The following is an 18,586-nucleotide window of genomic DNA, read 5'->3' as shown; positions in this document are numbered from 1 at the left end:
TCAATCACAGACTCCCTCCCTTTTCCCAGACCCTGCCTAAGGAGATGTGCCCAGCCAGCAAGCTGGAACTTGGATAAGATAGGATGCTTGGTCACCATGTAATCCCTGTTGGGAAGGTACTCCAGCTCTAAGCTGAGTCCCTGAACCAGAGTGGAAGGGCAGGACACCTGTCTATGCATACTCCCAAGCCCTTCTAGGCAGCCCACAAAGGAGGCAGCAGTGACATCCTAAGAGCATAATCTGCTCTGCTGGAAGCTACCTGTGTCTCTGTGTGAACACTACAGACAGTGAGCATAAGGCTCTGTTAGCCTAGCTGCCGGGAAGGAAGAGGGTTCATGCTCCCTGGGTCACCAGACTACGGGTTGGAAACATGCATGGTCCATCCTCTGACCCACTGGTCACATAAGGCAAAGAGAAGTTCCTGCTGGCCAGCAATCTGGAGCCTCCAGGAGAGGCAGCCTTGCAAGCCCACAATATCCCACCTGCCCTGTCCTGTCTGGAATCTGGGGCCCAGCCTACCATATCACCAACCTGCTGGGGCATGACAGCATAGACATGCCTGTCTGGGATCTGCTGGTCTGCGGGGTAAGCCCCCCTCTCCTGCCTTCCCTGAGTGGCACACCTCAAAGACTACAAACCCTCGCCTTGGGGTACTTCCAGAAACCTCCCCAAAAAGCAGGCTGTGGGCAGGGCTTGGATGGCAGGCAACTCTCGTAGTATGGCCCTGCTTGCTGTTCAACATGTACCCCCTTTACCAATGGAGATGTGAGGTTCCCAACCTGTATTCTGGAACCCACTGACTTCTGGAAGGTAGGGTGCTAGCTGAGTCAGAGCAGCACGGGATGAGGTACCCATCTCACTTAGAGAAACAGGACTCTCTAAGTCAAGTCATTTCACCAGTGAGTAATGAGCCAGGGCTTCCTCTGCTGGCACCCTTTGGGCTGAAGATTAGGTCAAGCAGCAGGCCAGGTGACACTAATTCCTGCTTAGGCAAAACACACTCTGACATCTCCCAAACCCATGCCCTGGAAGTAGGCCACCACTTACCTGGTGGGTTTTTGCTTGTTTGGTTGTTTTTTTTGTTTTGTTTTGTTTTACATGCACAAGTGTGTGTATGCCCACCCACACACACATGTGTGTATACATTTGAAACAAGCTACAGTTATCTGGAAAAAGGAACTTCAATTGAGAAAATGCCTCCATCAGATTGGCCTTCAGGCAAGCCTTTAATTAGGCATTTTCTTGATTAATGATTGATGTAGGAGGGCTCAGCTCAGCATGGATAGTACTACTCTGGTGGTCCTGGGCAGTATAAAAAGGCAAACACAGCAAGCCAGCAAGGGGCTATTATGTAGCAGTTTCCTAGAGATTGAAACACTCTATCCTGGAGAGACACTCCTAAGGATAGAAAGTAACAACTAAAAGGAGCTTCAGGAAGTCCCTGAAACTGATCAGATTTACTAAGCCCCTCCCTCCAAAGGGTAAATAAGACTGCTGAGAGTCACTCTCAGACAAGCTTCCTGGAAGGGTAGCTTAGGCCAACTGGAAAGGTACTTGAAAAGCATACTCTCCAACCGGTTGAACTGCCTGCAGGCTATGCAGCTTTTGTGAGCTGTCACCCATGCTGGGGTGGGCTTTTGCGATGCAGCTATCTTTGAGACATTTTTTGCAATCCCTCATCTATATTCCTGTAAGTAGCCCCCAATAAAATTTTTCTGTTTACCAACTTGGACCTTGATGGCAACTGTACTTTAGTTTGTTGTGAGCTCTCCTATCTGTAGACACTATGCAGGCGGCATCTCCTCAGGAAGTCTGTCACACAGCAACAGCTCTCCTCCACAGTCTCTGCTTCAGTTCCTGCCTCCAGATTTCTGTCCTGAGATCCTGCTCAGACTTCCTTCTGTCATCAAATATGTCCTGAGAGTTGTAAGCTGAAGTAAACCTTTTTTTCCCCAGCATGCTTTGGTCATGGTGGTTTGAAAAAGCGATGTCCCGCTCTCTTGTTCTTTGCTTCCACTCTCTCCCTATTCTCTCCCCGCCTCTCTCTCCACGTGCTCATGGCCAACTTCTACTTCTCTTCTCTTCTCTTCTCCTCTCCTCTCCTCTCCTCTCTCTCTCTCTCTCTCTCTCTCTCTCTCTCTCTCTCTCTCTCTGTATGTCTTTCTCTGCCTCTATTACCCTCCCAACTCCCCTCCCCATGCCCTGAATAAGCTTTATTCTATACTATACCGTTGTGTGGGAAGGAATGCCTCTGCATGGGCCTGAGGAGGCACCCCCTTCCCCATATCTCACCACACATCCACCAAAACACATCCCCTCTAAAAATTAAAAGAAAAGAAAAGAGATGTTCTCAGGCATTTGAATCCTTGGTCCCCAGTGGGTGGTTGTTTGGAGAGGATTGGGAGGTAATGGCCTTGCTGGAAACTGTATCACTGTGGGTGAGACTAAGGGTTTTCAAATGTTGCCACTTCAAGTTAGCATTCTTGGCTTCCTGTTCTTGATCTGGTTGTGAGCTCTCAGCTGCTGCTAGGGCACCATGCCTAGTTGTCTTCCCTATGCCCCATCCCTGCCATGACACCTCAGTTTCCTCCTCTATAATATAGAGTGACAGTGGCAGCACGTCCCTTCTGTGGGTGAAGGGTGGAGGTCAGGCTTGGACCCTTTAATAATGCCAAACCCTAATGCTAAACATTGTCAGTGGTAGTGTCCAGAGCTGGTCCTTGAAGAACCTGTCCTTCCCCATCACACCTAAGGATCCAGACAGACTGGACTGAGATGATCCCCAGCCATATCCATCAGTAGCCACGCGCTCACTGACCACCAGTGGCCTCTCATCCACACACCCTCAGCTACTGACTTCAGCTCCTACTGTGGCCCAAATGGAGACATTCATTCCCATGTCTTGCATCTGTATAGCCTGACCCAAATTGCAGCCTGGGGACAGGCAAAGCCACCCTACTGTCCCCACCATCTCCCTCGCTGTCATTAAACATATCCAGACATAGGACTTTGGGGTCTGGATGCTGTTTGGGAAATGCCTTCCCAATGCAAACCCGCTGTGGCTCTGCTTGTGGAATGTCTGTGTCAGCAACAGGGGCCACTCCCACCTCCAGCCAGCCCAGCTCCCTCCCCAAACCATCAGCCACCAGTCTTCTCTGTCTTAATCCCCCCACCCCCAAATGCCACTATGACTCCCCCAAACAACACTGTTTCCTTCGAAGCTTGGATACCCTCACCATTAATCTTTCCCTGTGGCTGGCCCAACTCAGATATCAAATACCCAAGTGCATGTTACTGAATCCCAAAGAGATGAACAGTACCCCTCGCCCCAAGGCTGAGCGCAGCGTAGTACTGGGTGAGGTATAGCTGTATAAGAGCATGATGGCTGAGGGTGTAGGGGTCTCTTTAACACCTCCTCCAGGATCCTAGGAACTCAGAGATGACTCCAAGCGACCAGGCTTTCTCCCTCTACGACACCCACCCATGTTCCCACTTGGCAGCATCCTATAGGAGCAGCTCTGGGTGGAACTGCTTGTGTAGACCTCGTGAAGGACCAAGCCAGTAACCAAATCCATGGCAGGCAGGGGAGGGTATAAACAATAAGAGGAAGCACAGACCTTTAGAGACAGTCCTAATGAGATCTAAATCTGATGCCCTAAGCCACCCCGTGGTGGGAGAGGTACTTGGTTGGGTAGCCATGGTGCCCATAAGTATCTTCATGTGCCTACTGTGAGAGCCAGTCCAGGCATGCTCCCGAGTGGACCTTAAGAGAGCTGGGGGGAAGGTCTTCCAGCCCATGCAGACAGAGCAGCAGCATGGACTGCCAGCCAGGTACATCCCCATACTAACTGCATCTCCAGCTGCAGGGAGAAGGGCCAGGAAGAGGCTTGGGACAGTTATCTTTAATTGTCAATATGACTCAACCCAGAATTATCCGAGAAGAGTCCCGAGGAAGGACCGTCAGAGTTGACCGGCCTGTGGGCATGTCTGTGAAGGGCTATCTTAATTGAATTCATCGCAGTAGGAAGACTCAGTCTGGTGTGGGAGGTGCCACCTCCTATACAGTGAGGCCCCAGTGGCATGAGTGGAGAGACTGAGCCCAACGTGTTTGCAAGATTTTTTCTCTCTACTTTTGACTATGGACGTGCTGGAACCGGCTACTAGGACTTCTCTCAGCGACGGCCTGCAACCTGGAATGTTCTGTTAAACAAACCCTTCCCCCCATAACTTGCTTTTTATCAGCGTAGTTTACCCAAGCAGGAGAAAGGAAACCAGAACAGGGCTGGAACCTGCATGGGATCAAGACCTGAGCCTCTCTAACCCAGAGGACCCCCCCTTTATCCCTGAACCCACTCCTAGACCGGACATGCACCTGCTGGCTGTTCCTGACCCTTCACCTCCAGAGGAGGTCAGTCTGCCGGCTGCAGCCAAATACAGCTCAACCCACTTCCCTACAGAGCCCAGACTCCGAAGCATTCTTCCCAACCCCTCTCCTACTGTGCTATGCGGAGGTCATTTCTAGAGCAGAGTGTGCCAAGGCCCCCGCCCAGCCTCAGAGCACACAGGGTCTGGCTGAGCCTCCTGGAATCACTCTGAACCAGTTTTCTGGTAAATCCATTACCAGTCCCTGCTCCTCACCCAAGCCAAGGAAGAAAAATGAATCCAGCTGCCTTTCCTGCCTGCAGCCATTCCTGGCAGGACCAGGTGGAAATAAGGGAGACAGGCCCCTCCCCTTGGCAATGGAGGGCCTCCTGGGAGAGCAGTTCTGACCCATGGCCTCCTCCAGAGGCCATACATCCCAAGGAACTCCAGACCCACATGAAGACCCCAAACGCCAAGAGGCACTGCACTTCAAGGGCCTGACAAGAGCCACCCAGGGACCTCAGATCAAATACCTCCAGTGTGTGTGATCACATTCTCAGTGGCTGCCTGTTGTTGTGTCTCTCTCTGTCCCTGTGGTTTTGTGGGACCCAGAACATCCTGATGGGTTACACTACCAAAGACACATTCTCACCCTAGGGGCGGTCGGCCATCTCCCGGGGCCCAAGGGAGAGCAGTGACCACAAGACAGATCCGAGTGTCACATTATACTCAGAGAAGGGGACAAACTGGCTCTAGTGACTAGGGAAGCTTCCTGGGGGAGGGAGGCCTGAAGTGGCCTTTGGAGAAGGTATTTTCAGGACTACAAAGCTACCTTGTCAGAGAATGTGAGCAGGCAGGTGGAGGTTGCTAGGCGATGGGGAAGAAGGGCCCTGGATACCAGGCAGCCAAGGTGAGAGACATAGACAATGACTGGATCCCAGGGCCAGGGATCCCAGGATCACATCAAGGTAGAAGGAACCAGGAGACTGTGGCTTGGGACCAGCAACCTGTCATCTATCTCCATGGCCCAGACCAGCCCCCCTGGCCATTCTTCCCTCCACCTGCTGGATGCTACGGCAAAGGTTAGCAGCCAGCTTTTGCTGGCCACCTGCAGGAGGCCCCAAATGCCACTGCCCCACAATACCCATAGGAATCTACTTGGTCGTTAATTCTTGTGGCGTATATGCTGCCTAGACTCTAAGGAACAGTCTGCATCCACATAAGATTCATAACAGTGACTTCTGACTCAGCAGGGTTTCCACTACTCAAATCCTTACACTGGGCCTGAGGTGGTGCATGGGTCTTCTCATAGCAGCTGATCATAGACATCTTCCCCATTCCCCTTGTCCCCCAAACTGACTCTGTCTAGAATGGTAAAGGTCTCTAGGGTCTGAAGTCTGATGGTTCAATGGAGTTGGGAACCCAACTACACAGCAGGGTGTGAAGGCGGGGCAGTGAAATTGAGAGGGGTGGGCGGGGCTTAAGACTCACTTCCCAGGGTGCTGTAGGGAAGACACAGAATGGGGCAGGGAAAATATCCCATGAGGCCCTGGGTGGTAGGTGTAGCCTTCATTCAAACCAATGCACTGAGAGAAACAGTAGCTAGAAGGCACGGCTGTACAGGGACAAGGTAGGCCACAGGCCACGGGACAAGTAGAGATTGGTCCAGTATAGAAATAGAGGCAAGAGACAAAAATGGAGACGAGATACTGCTGAGACTAAGTATAGGTTCCCTCTGCCCTCCATCCTGCCCCTGCCCCTACTCCTGTACTGCCCTTCTCCCTGACTCCCTCGCCCCAACTCATGTACCGCCCCCCACCCCCCACCACCCAACCCCGGTCCTTGCCCCCACTCCTGTACTACTCCCTCCTCTTTCCTGCCCCTCCACCTGTACCACTTCACCCCACCCCCGCTGCACCGCCCACACCCTTGCCCTTGAACCCACTGCCCCACGCTGCACCGCCCCCACGCCCACGCCACGCCCACGCCACGCCCCCACCCCATCCCTGTCCCTCACTCCCCTCTCCCTCCCTGGTCTTGAGGTGCAGGTCCTGTAACCAGGCCTCTATGCTCTGCCATCTGCTAACCAGGAGAGCCCAGTCTGTCAGCTTCACTCCCAGGAGACATGAGGGAATGAGTTGTTCTAGGTCGCACAAGACATGACCACTCTTCAAGGCAGTTTTAGTATCCCTGTTATCCACCAAATACTCATCAATTAAGGAGGAGACCTAAACCACTAGAGAGTAAAGCCTCAGAGGTACCAGGAGGACAGAAGAGAAGGATTGCCTGCATTGTCCCTTTCTCCAGCCCAGAAGATTCCTAGTCCCATGTAGAAGCTTCCAGAACCAAGGAAAGATCTTCCCTACGTCAACTGATGGTCATTTTCTCAGCTCAAGGGCTTACCATCCCGTGGGATACTGGCCAGGATTCCTACACCTCTTTGAGGCCCTCCATTCTACTGTCTGCTTCCTTTCCCTAGGCTTAGTTTGAAAACACAGCTGCTTGTAATTGGGGGGGGGGGCTGTTTTTAGAAAACAGTCCCTATAGCCCCAAGCTGGCCTCAAAAGTAAAGGAAGGTGACTTTGAACTTCTGGTACTCCCCCTGCATTCCCTCCTGAGTCTGAGATTGTAGGTATAAACAATCAGGACATCAGGGCAGTCTTGGGGATGGAACCCAAGTCTCTGTGTATGTTAGGCAAGTGCTTTTAGCCCCAACCCTGGAACCTGGGGACTCTGAGTCATGCTGTCTTAAGTCAGCACTCAGGGGTGGGGGTGCGGGTGGGGGTGTGGGGTGGGGTGGGGTGGGGGGGATGCTTTCAAACCTTCATGACCCTCATGTCTAACTCTATTCTGCAGGTCTGCCTGAGCCCACAAGGACTTATGCCAAGAAGGGGGTTGGTGTTCACCAGAGGCTACCAGCTGCCTGTGCTGGCGTCCTCCAGATATGCCCCAGGGCCTTTGATGTTGGGGAGGTGGGACAGGCCTCTCCCACTGTTGCCATCGGGCTGGCAAGGCACTGACCTTAAAGGCTATTATTTTCTTGCCTTGGCCCCAATCAGGGGTTTACCTGCCAGTTTGCTCGCTGGAGGAATGGGTGTGAGCCAACATAGGAAATAAGAGCTTTCAACTCTCAGCACCTCTGATGGAGGAAGGCCTGGCCACGGGCATCTCTGGAAAACCTGCCACTGGCCTGGAAGGATCGAATTTGTAATTGGGTTTTCCGGCCATATCCAGACGACACCGGACTAGGAAAGCCCTAGTTCTGGCGCCAGAAAGAAGGGTGTGACTCTGTGGCCGGAAGCCCAGGTTCATGGCTGACCCTAGAGCCCACAGGTGTGTGGCCCCATCGCCAGCCTCGAGTTCTGTCTGTGCGGCAGGCCGCTCTCGCCACTATAGCTGAGTTCCTCATCTGACGCACAAGGAACTGACTAATCACTAATCACAACTAACTAATCACTAACTTAATTAGATATTAAGCCAGGACAGGGGCTGGCATCTGGTGAGGCCCGCTCCTCCTTGTCGGCACTCGGGTCTTCCTTAGAGGGTAGATGGGGCGTCAGGCTTTAAGCTCTCTTATAATCGCCTCTCTTCATGCTACCACACCGCAAATTGCATGTAACATCCGTCCGAGTTCACAGAGGACATTGGTAGACACAAATGCCAGTTGTGTGCCAGGTACTGCTACCAGAAAGATGGGGAAGGAACACACGTCTCTTGTGTTCCCAAAGGCCTGGGAGAATGGAGGGATTGCAGTGGGAGAAGGGGCCACGCAAGCGGCCAGCTGGGCCGAGAACAGGGCCCTGCAGTCGCCAGTCAGCCCTGGGATCACCATCCCTGCTTGGGACCCAGCAGCCACTACTGATCCTCTCTGTCCTCAAGCTCGGCTCTTTGACAGTGGGTGAAGCTTGGGGGGGCTTTTCCTTAACATCTGCCTCCTTGGAAAGGAGCCTCCTTAGAATGATCACAGGGTCCCAGCATTGTGAGTGTAGGGTCACGGTTCTCCCTGTCCTCCCTGTCTGCTGAGGCCAGGCCACCCCAAGAAGTACAAGATCCACAGGTATTAGAGACTTGGGGAAGACTCTGCAGTAACACTGCTTCCTGGGGTCCAGACACTGCCTAGCAAGAGAGCCAGAGAAAGCTCTACAGGCACAGACACACAGCCACCCCAGGGGTCAGTCACAAGAATGGGGTCTAAAGGAACACTGCTGGTCCTCCCTTATGGATCAGTATAAACTGGCCTGGGTCCCTGCTGTGAACCTTTATCGGAGCTGCAATTCACTTCCCACGTTCCTTCCTCTCCCTAGGGATAAAGAGGACCTGGCGATGAAGCGATGAAGCTCTCGGGCAACAAGCCTGCATCAGTGGGTGTGACAGACATGGGACTGGAGCCACTGTGACAGCTGAGAGCGGGTGAGACAAGCTTCTTGGGAACCCTGATTTGGGGGAGCCTCCTTGGGGACAATGACATAGTGTCCATGAAGAGTTGGAGACTGCGAGCTTCTCACGAACATTCCAAAGCGATCTCAGCTCCACTCTTAAAATCCTACAGCTGGGGGAGATGACAGGAGCCTGGGTCTTCATCAGGCTAAGCCTCCCTGCTACGGGGCATCTCTTGCAGAGTCCCAACCCCGCATGGGAAGGCAGGCCTGGAGACCTGAATCAGGAAGGGCTACCAAGCACCCCCCACCCCCTACCCCCACCCCATACTCCCATGAGAAGCCCCAGCCTCCATCCTGACAGCACTAAGAGAGAATAATTAATTCGCCCTGTTACAGCATCACAAGAGCCTTCAGGCCAGTGTAAGGACTGGACCCATTTTACAGATAGGAATGTTTTAGAAATGAACTCCAAGCCAGAGGGCAGCCGAGGCAGGAAGCCAGGTAAGGTAAACTATGGCCTCGGAGCTTGCCTGAATTTGACAGGAGCCCCAGGCCTGATGAAAGACCTGCCCCCCATTAGAACCTAGGTATAGAGAAGGCAGAGGACTGTGATCACCCAGGACACAGGCCAGCCTTCCAAGGCAGTGCTGGTAAGCAAGCAGAATCTCTCCCCCCATGATCTGCCTCTAAAGCTGGCCTGGTGGTTGGCAGGAGGGATGCTGGTCCTGGTTTCTGAGCATTTCCTGAATCCTCTAACGACTCACGAGCCAAGAGTCCTATGTGTCATGCTTTGCTGACAGAAGCCCAGGTTCAGACACACACCTTCCTGAGGGCTTAGGGAGATGCTCAACCCTCACTGGCACCAAAGGAGAGCACTGGAGTGGCTTTGCCAATGCAAGACATACAGAAAGGAACCTTTTTGGGTCTGGAAAGATGGTTCAGTTGTGTTTGCCTCATCAGTGTGAAGACCAGGCAGGGTGGCCTCCATGAGTAGTCACAGATCTGGGAAGGGGGAAATGGGGAGACTCTTGGGGCTTACTGGCTGCTGGCCTACTTGGTGAACTCCAAACCAGTGAGAAACCCTGTGTCCCAAAAGGAAGTAGACAAGTATCTAGGAACACCACCACAGGTTGCACGCACGCGCACACACACACACACACACACACACACACACACACATATACAAACACACACATGCAAACACACACACACACACACACACACACACACACACACACACACACACACACACCAAACAAATGAAATAAGTTTCATTGAAAAGCCTGATAGGTCTACCCTACACAAGCCTGGGCCCACCTGTTCAGAAGGACTAGTCCAGAGCAGAGACCAGATGCCACCCAGCAACACAGAGGCAGTGGATAATATTACTATGGCCACCCAGTCTAGCTGAGTGGATTTGGCCCTGGCTCTGGCAGAGCCTCCTAGAACATGACATATACCAGCCTGGACCAGCTCTCAGGGCCAGCCAGGGCCAAGACACCTCCAGGCAGGCTCCCTTGCCGGTTCTGTTTCACGGCGACAAATCATCCCTCTTGGTAGTTTCTGAGCTCACCCTGCCATCCACTCTGCACACACCTCCCTGCATGAGCAAGCCAGGCAGTCCTCCCCTCCTGGGACTTGTTCATTTCCTGCAAGTCCATGCTCACACGCGCAGGCAGCTTGCGCCCCACGAGCTGTGCTGCCTCGTGTTTGCCAGAGGAGGCTGGGCTGGCAGGGGACACAGAAAGAGCTCAGCAGGCTCCTGGCTCTCAGCAGCCCCTTGGCCATGAGGTGACTTAGACCTCCAATCATCTGAAACTCGAAGAACTGGGGCATGAACCGGGGCAGGGGGTGGGGAGGCAGGGAAGAGGCAGGAAGAGGAGAGAAGGCAGTTGCTGCTGGAATGCAAGGTTTGAGGCCCATCCATGTCTGAGACACCATTCCGCCTCTGCCTAAGACTTGGTTCTTTGGCCATGCCCCCTGTCTCTGCCCACCTCTGCCAGATTGCAAAGACCTGGGCTACCGTTAGAGACCCCAAACAGAGACGCCAATGCCTCACACCGTAACACAGAAACAGGCCTAGAGGCACAGGCCTGCAATTCCAGCTTCTCTGGAGGCTGAGGCAAGAAGATCCCAAGTTCAAGGCCTGCCTGGGCCACAGAGCAAGGTCAGGAGGAGCCTGGGAAATTCAGTCAGACCCTGTCTCAAAGGCAGCTGCCGGTAAGGCTTAGTGGTAGAGAGCTTGCCTTGTACAAACAAGGCCCAAGTTCAGCATCCCCCGTGGATGGATAGCTTAGGCCTTAGGTCATTACCCTCTCTTGCCTTCTGTTACCTCATCCCTGGGGGCACGCAAGTGGGAGCCGGTCTGAATAGCTTGCTGGCATTGTGCTCAGCTCCCAAATGTCCATGTCCCACTCAGAACAGGCATCAACACAGCACACCAGGTCCAGAGCACATGCTACAAACTCCGGGCTTCTGGGAGGAAGATGATGGGACACGCCCTCTAAGCATACCTGAGATCATCCCTCTCCCAGACAGGGTGGGTGTAAATGGGATGAGAAGATAGCAAGTCTTCTCTGGGGCTCCTTAGGTCTTTGGGGGCGGGGGTCACCCTTTCCGATGGCTTAACAATACCTGTCTAGAACCCCACCTTTGTACAGAGCTCCCACCCAATCCACTCTCCCGGGCTATAGGAAATATGGGGGTCAGCAGAGCCAGGTTCTGATCCACTGCATCAAATGACCAGAGTCGGGAATGCTAGACAGAGAGGCCCCCGGGTGGTAGGAAGTACCTGCCTACTCCAAGCACCGTGGTGGCGTCCCGATGCTGAGGGCTTTGACCTACAATCTGATGTCCGTGTGAGGGGCTTCTGAGATGATTTCATGGCTATGATGAGCCTTCCGTGCAGGCTCTGGAAAGACCCTAGGCATGGCACCCCACTGCCCAGCCCCAGCCCCGGCAGATACTCTGGGAATCTGCCCTTGGGTAATTGCTGCCCGACAGGCGCAGACATCATCAGGCCGGGCACTGGTCAGCCCTACTGATGACTGCCACATACTCCAGAAGACAGACCAGAGGAATGCTGGGAGTCTGCATTGCCCAGCAGAGGCGTTGGCATGGTTTTCTGTATGCCACTCAAGAATGTCCCCAGACTCCCAGATACGGTGAGGCTCTGGGAAGAGTAGACAGCCACGTCAGACCAGCCCCCACCTGGGAAGCCATGGGGCTGGAGAGACTGATTCCACCTTGGGTGTGAAAGAAGCCAAGCCAAGGGGCAGGTGGCACTCGGGGCAGAAAAATAAACAACACTTGATTAGAGGAACTGGCTCACCGGAAGTGGCCCAGGGCCAGGCCTGTATCAGTCTTTCAGTTTGCTCCTTAAACCAGCTTAGCCGTCACCCCGTCCATTCAGAGGGAGATACCGCAGGCTTATAGTGACAAGGGAAGCTATCTGGGCTCTGTGACATGGGGACCAGTCAATCTCCCTAGGACATCTATAGGACACAGTGAGAGACTCTAACCCACAAAGGTCTTGAGCATTCGCTATGCACAGCCATGTCGCGGATACAAGAACGGGGTTGCAAGCTGCTTCCCAGGGCTGACTTACTAAGCCAGTTCAAAGCAGGAGCCATCTTTAATGCTTGGTTAACCCAAAATGCAAATCTCTGCTGGCAAGGTGACCTGCAAGCAGAGGGATGGGCTCTGGGGGCATCCACAGGGACCGGCTGCACAGGCATGGAAACACAGACACAATACTCATTAAACAATTGTCTGTCCTACCTCCCTTTAGGCTAGACATGTGGAGGGACAGCCAGAGGGCTGGGGCATGACACTAGTGTTTCAGCAACATTCCCCACCTCCAACCTCCTGCTGGTTACAGGAACAAGTTAGAAAGGAGAACATGGGAATCTATCCTCTAGAATGCCTCATGCAGAGCAGACACCCCCGCCTCAACGCCTCTCCAGACCCCAAGTCCGGCGGTCCAGGCCCCGACTTGTAGGCAGATGGCTCACAGATGGGCAGCTGAATAGCTGGAGATGGTGTGACATTTAGCTGAGGACATTCTAAGACGCAGACAGTGACCATCTGATACAGAGAGCAGAGGGCAGCCTGTCGACCCAGACCCTGACCACTGATGGCCTCAAACGCTCCAAGAGACTCAGCTGTTCAAACCAGCCCTGGGCTGAGATGTGAGGGCAGCCAGAGAATGCAGAAAAGGGAGGGGGGACTAAAGGGCTGGGGACAGGAGGGCCCCCTCAGCCCCCCTCCCTGCTCAGTTCCCTGAGTCTCTCCAGGATCTACTTCTGTCTGGTCTTGATTTTGCTGACAGACTGCCAGAACTGCTGGGGCGGAGTCACGGGGGCCGGTTCAGAGCTGGCAAGCTGCTTCCAGCCCCAGGCCTCTGACAGGCAAGGCTCCTATCAGTGTCACAGGGATGCGGGCCCTTCCCCCAGAGGGTCTTAGCTCCTAGTCCTAACTTGAGCTTGTCCCTGGCTCCCACCACCCACTTTGTCTAACAGACACGTCTTACCTTGGCAGGTTTTGCCGTCACCCTGCAGCTGGTAGCCGGGTGGGCAGCGGCAGTAAAAGCCACCCACAGTGTTACAGCATGGGCCCTCGCAACCCCCGTTGGCACTGGCGCATTCGTCCACATCTGCGGGGAGAAACGCAGATACGCACTTGGCCACGGAAACACGGTGTCCCCAAGGGATGGGAAGGAGGCATCAGTCAACAGGACAGACCCCATAGAGGGAGAGGAACAGACCCACAGTCACTCCACCACCCCCCACTCCACCACCCAAGCACCAGGGAAGCGGCTCTCCTAGCATCCAGGGAAACAGGTCTTCAGGACAGTATCTGAGCAGCCCCTTGAAGGAGATCTGACCTTCAGGAGCAGCTACAACCAGCCGTGTTGGCCCCAGAGCATCCTGTAGGCTCCAGGAAGGCCACCTGTGCAGCATTAGGTTTTCCTAAGAAACCAGCTTCCCTTTGCTCTGAAGCTAGGTGACCCCACACGATCCCTCTTCACGGAACCCTGACCATGGACTCAACACCCTGGTCACACCGTGACAGCTTTGGTCTTCCTTTTATGTTGTGATCGGGCAGAGCTGTGTCAGGTTAGGGAAGGCAGTGAGCATACAGCAGAGTTAGAGGACCATTACTGCCAGGGCCTGAGACCACAGCTCCTTTCCCTCTGATCAGCTCTTACGGGTACAGAGCACAGATGACCGCTCTGAGACAGCATCTGCGTAGCTGAGATTGAGGACTCCTAACAGGCTCAGACTTACATGGGAGAAACAGTGCTCCAGCCGCCGCCCGGTCTGGCCAGCCTGGGACTGCAGGGACCTTATTTATGAATGTGTAGACTTATCATGTGTTGAGTCAGTATTTGTGCCTCTGCCCACCCACCTGGTCATACCACCTCATCTGAGTCCAGGGAAGCTGGCCCTCCAGTGTCCCCAAACACAATCAACCTTAAGGCAGACTTAGGACAAGGGGAATCCTAACATGTCACAGGTACACATAGATAAGCCTTTATTCTACCTGACGTGTCCTGTTGCTAGGAGAGGAGCCAAACCCTTACCGACTACAGCAACACAGGAAGCTGGAAGAACCAGGTATGGGTACTCTCAGGTCTGAGATGGCCCAAAGCTTATCCAGTGGTTCCAGTATCTCGTCAGAAGGGTTCCTAGGAGAACCTCTCCCAGCTAAGCTAAGGGCCTCAGAGACACCGGCCGTCGCCTGAGGATGGTGGTGGCCAAAGGACACTGGCCGGCTGCCTCTGGATTCTTGGAACGCAGCCACCAGTCTAGCCCTGCGAAGCCAACGGTGGGAATTTCCTAGGAATTCCTGAGGAGTTACAGAGTCTCGGCAGAGGTCATGGCTGGGATGCCTAGGGTCCCCTGTCTGCTGGCCTGAGGAGACAGCACAAAAGCCTGGCTGGAGAGCCAGGGTATGAGCTAAAAAACCAGCTTAGGCCTGTCCTGTCATTCAGACCACTGAGTGGGAAACTAGAAGGGAAGCTGAGGGATCACGGGGACGACTTGAGGATCAGGGTCACAGTCAAAGAAGGTTCTCTCATAGTAATGTATGGATCCAGGTTAGGAAACCTCACAAAACCATATGTAGGCACCAGAGTAAGGATGCCCACTACAGCTCAGAACCTCAGGGGTCTTGAAAAACAAAAAAGCAAAACAAAATAAATAAAATAAAAGCAAAACACCCAAACAATATGAGCTCCAGAACACTCACCCTTACTCTCCCTCCCAGGTTTTGTCACAACCAGGAACCAGTGGAGCAGGGCAGAGTGGTCAGGTCCCTGGCTGAACACCCTCTATGCACACGGCCAAGGCCAGTTGGCCATCTGGACAGTGATGGAGACATTTCAGAGGTGGGGATGGCCAAGGAAGGTCTCCACACTACATTTGAAGTTCACAGTAAACTGCTCAGTAGAGAGAGCCCGTCACTCGTGTATAAACTGCCTCATCCCTGCATATGCTCAAGCCCTCTCCAGTGCACAAAACACCTGTGGGCACGTCCCATTTGTCACCTGGGAGTGCTGGTCTGCAAAGACAGGATCCCCAAGCTTTGGGAATGAGCCTTGAAACCTTCTCAAGTCAGTGCAGCTGGGAGGCTGTGACACTCATGCATACGTGGTGGCCTGGAGCAAGAACCCTCACAGCTGAATCCACCACTGGAGCCAGACCTAGTGCCTAGCACAGAGGTCCACCAAGTAGCTGCCCTTGCAGTCTGGGCTGGCATCACTCCGATGTTGATCTTGGGGGGCTAAAGATCATCATTTCAAGACAATATATGCAACCGCTGTGCATCTTTTAAAAAAAAAAATCCCCCGGGCCTTGGCATCCTTGAGTTCAGGAGGATGTTCCCCTACCACTGATGACTCACTAAGACACCTCCAAGGTTCACTAGGACACCCCATGGCTTACTAGGATGTCCCTGCAATGGGTCACCAGAACACCCCCAGGGGAGACCTTCACACTCCTCTTTGCAATGCCTAGCTGTCCGGCTGTCCCCATGTCAATCTGTCCTTGGAGCAGCAACCTAAGGATTCCTGAGAAGCCAACCCCAGGGGCTACACACCATGCTGCTCTAGTAGCATGAGACAGTCACGCTGCAGAAAAGAGATGGCAGGAGGGAGCTGGGGACAAAAACAAAGGGGCGGTGGTGTCACAGCTGGAGGAATACACCAGGTGCCACTGAAGCCTAAACCCAGATGGGTGATTTTTTTTTTTTTTTTTTAAGATTTAGAGACAGATCTTTATTTTAAACTCTGCTCTACCAAATTAGCATTTCCCACCAACTCGGGGAGCAGAGACCTTCACAGGCTTCACGGTCTTTTGTTTAGGGGCTGCCTTTGTGGGGGCCTTGGCAGCCAACATGGCTGTCTTCTTTGATATCTGCTTAGCCTTTTTTTTTTTTTTTTTTGCTTCCTTGGCAGCCCTGATAGCCTGCTCTCAGTGAGCTTTCCTGACTCCTGGTTTCTGAGTCCTCTTGGCCATTATATCTGCCCAGTGATGGCTCGCTGGAATTCGACCGCACGGTGGGTTCTTTTCTCTGGACCTTCTTCCTGCTGTACTTTCTATGCAGGACAATCCAGTCATCCAGGATCCCTCTGGGAAAGGAATGGGGACTCACATTCTGCATTAAGAAACTGAAAAACCTTCCGTAGATCCTGACTTAGTGCTGCCCCTGTCCCGGGTAGATCTTGTACCCGCTGAAAACGCACGGCACCGCCGCTTGATCTTCATGGTGGTAGACGGTGATTTTCATAATGTGAAGGTCACCTCAGTTTAAACAGAAAAGGAAATGATCCTCATACTGGGTACCTCCATTGCTTCTTGGATTCTCATGCAAAGGGAAAAGTGGGGCGTGGACCCCTCTGCAGCTCGGACCTCACTGTGGAGACTCCATGAATGAGTACCAAGCCACGTGGACACCTCAGCATCTCAGTGCTCGCCCTGAAGAGGCTGGCACACCCTCACCTGCCCATCCGTCAACATATGATGCTCCCGGGTATGGTGGTGAGGTTCTGAGATTGGCTGCCAGGACCAGGATCTGAGGGTCCTTCCAGACCTCAGGAGCGACACAGATGTGCATGTGCAGGACTCTCTCACACAGCAATCCCACCAAGCAGAGCCAAGGCTGTGGCAGGTGCCCGACAGACTCAGTCCTGCCGAACCTGGGCACAGCCTCCAAAGATGGCGAGACGCCGTGGAAACTTCTACAGGGGCCCGAGGCAAAGAAGAGAGCACGTTTCTAATAAGCACGGAGCACAGACAAACAGCCAAGGCCAATGCAGACCCCAGGGGACGGACTGCATGCTTGGCGCACTAGGCCATCATTAATCATCAAAGATGGTGGTTGGGAGAGACGGGGGGGACCAGCAGGAGGTGTGATGTGGGGGAACTCCTCTCCCCCTGGAGAAGTTGTTCTACCAAAAAACACTAAGAAAAGTATGAACACAGTCCCTGAGGCGGACATCTCTATCCACCCCTTAGGCCCCAACAGCAGCTGTGTAATAGATGGGCCTCTGGCAAGCCAGATTGGAATCCTTCCCTGGGGATATATGCCCCCATGCCCGGCTCCCCTTTCCTCTGTCAAGGTTAGCTTTCAACCTGTCATGCTAGCCCCAAAGGGTCTTCAGCAAACAGCACACGGAGGACCCGAGACTGCTGCTTCTCCCTCCTCACACATTCCACGGCCACACAGGATCAAGACAACGTTCACACAGTGTCCTGTAAGAAGACCAAGAACGGCTAGGGAGAATTGGTTGAGGGCAGAGGCTAGAAACTTGGAAGAAGGGGAGGTGTTGCCCCCCCCCACACACACACACAGGAGAAGCAGCCAAGTGGAGACGGTCCCTGCCCAGAGTCGCTATCTGGGAAACTGCGTCTTATAAGGTTTATCCTCCCTTCCCACTCCGCAACAGATGTAGGCTCCAAGAGCTAAGAGCTGGGGCAAGCGACATGCCACCGGTCTGTGCTGGACTCCAAGATGGACATCACCACAAGGTTACAACCCAGGAAACTTCCTCTGCACTGTAGTACCGTGGCTCGGTCCTACACACCCCACTTTACCAGTGGGAAAACGGCCTCCGTAGCACCTCACCCCACAAACCCAAACCTGGTCACAAAGGTGCCGATGACCGTGGCTTCATCTGTCCCTCCCTCTGCCCCAAGCAGCTAGCTGTCTTCTCCAGGCTCCAGGCTCTAAGCAGATAACTAGTGACCAGGACCCAGAGGCCTATGGGAACAAGATAGCATAAAAGTACCTGGGGCTGGGCCTGATGCCTGGGGGACAATGTGACCACAGTCTAGAATACATCTAGATGGAGCAGGGAAACCTGAAAAGGTGACCTGAGAGACTCCTGAAAAAACAGGAGAGCCTCAGTCGGGGAGAGCAGCCTCATCCGTCTAGCCCTGCCCCCCAGGAACCCCACAATTACTTTGCACCCCAAGCCAGGCAGCATTCAACAGCCCCCCACCAGTGGAGCTGCTCCCCTTTAAGCCCAGACAGTGGATGGAATCCAAACCCTCCTCACAACTCAGGCTTGGTCCAAGGATGGGTGTCCAGACGGCCCTGAGGACTGGCAGCAAGGCCCACCTAGCTGGCATGCTGGACTAGAGAATACAGTCTCTTCCAAAGGTACACAGGAGGGCCAACATGCACCCTGCTGGACTCTTAGGGCCTTAAGACTAGGGTTAACACACACACACACACACACACACACACACACACACACACACAAACCTTGATCAAGAGACTCATAGCCCAGAGGACCTTCCGCCTAGGCATAGCCTGCCCTTGGCTACTCTCACTCGGAC

The 18,586-nt window shown here is 53.7% G+C and overlaps 1 protein-coding gene across 2 annotated transcripts in view; it reads right to left on the bottom strand.

The window, feature by feature from the left end:
• Positions 1-18,586, bottom strand: part of Megf6 (multiple EGF-like-domains 6) — a 100,859-nt gene that overhangs the window by 36,872 nt on the left and 45,401 nt on the right. Inside the window, 1 exon segment of one of the 2 annotated variants that reach the window (NM_022955.1) lies at positions 13,273-13,395. The exons of the other annotated variant lie outside the window; for it this stretch is intronic. Within the exon segment in view, the coding sequence (NP_075244.1) occupies positions 13,273-13,395 (123 nt within the window). 2 annotated transcript variants of the gene reach the window in all.

This window comes from Rattus norvegicus, chromosome 5 (genome assembly GCF_036323735.1).
Source record: "Rattus norvegicus strain BN/NHsdMcwi chromosome 5, GRCr8, whole genome shotgun sequence".
In the NCBI taxonomy this organism is placed as follows: domain Eukaryota; kingdom Metazoa; phylum Chordata; class Mammalia; order Rodentia; family Muridae; genus Rattus; species Rattus norvegicus.
This window is presented reverse-complemented; position numbering and strand designations above follow the sequence as displayed.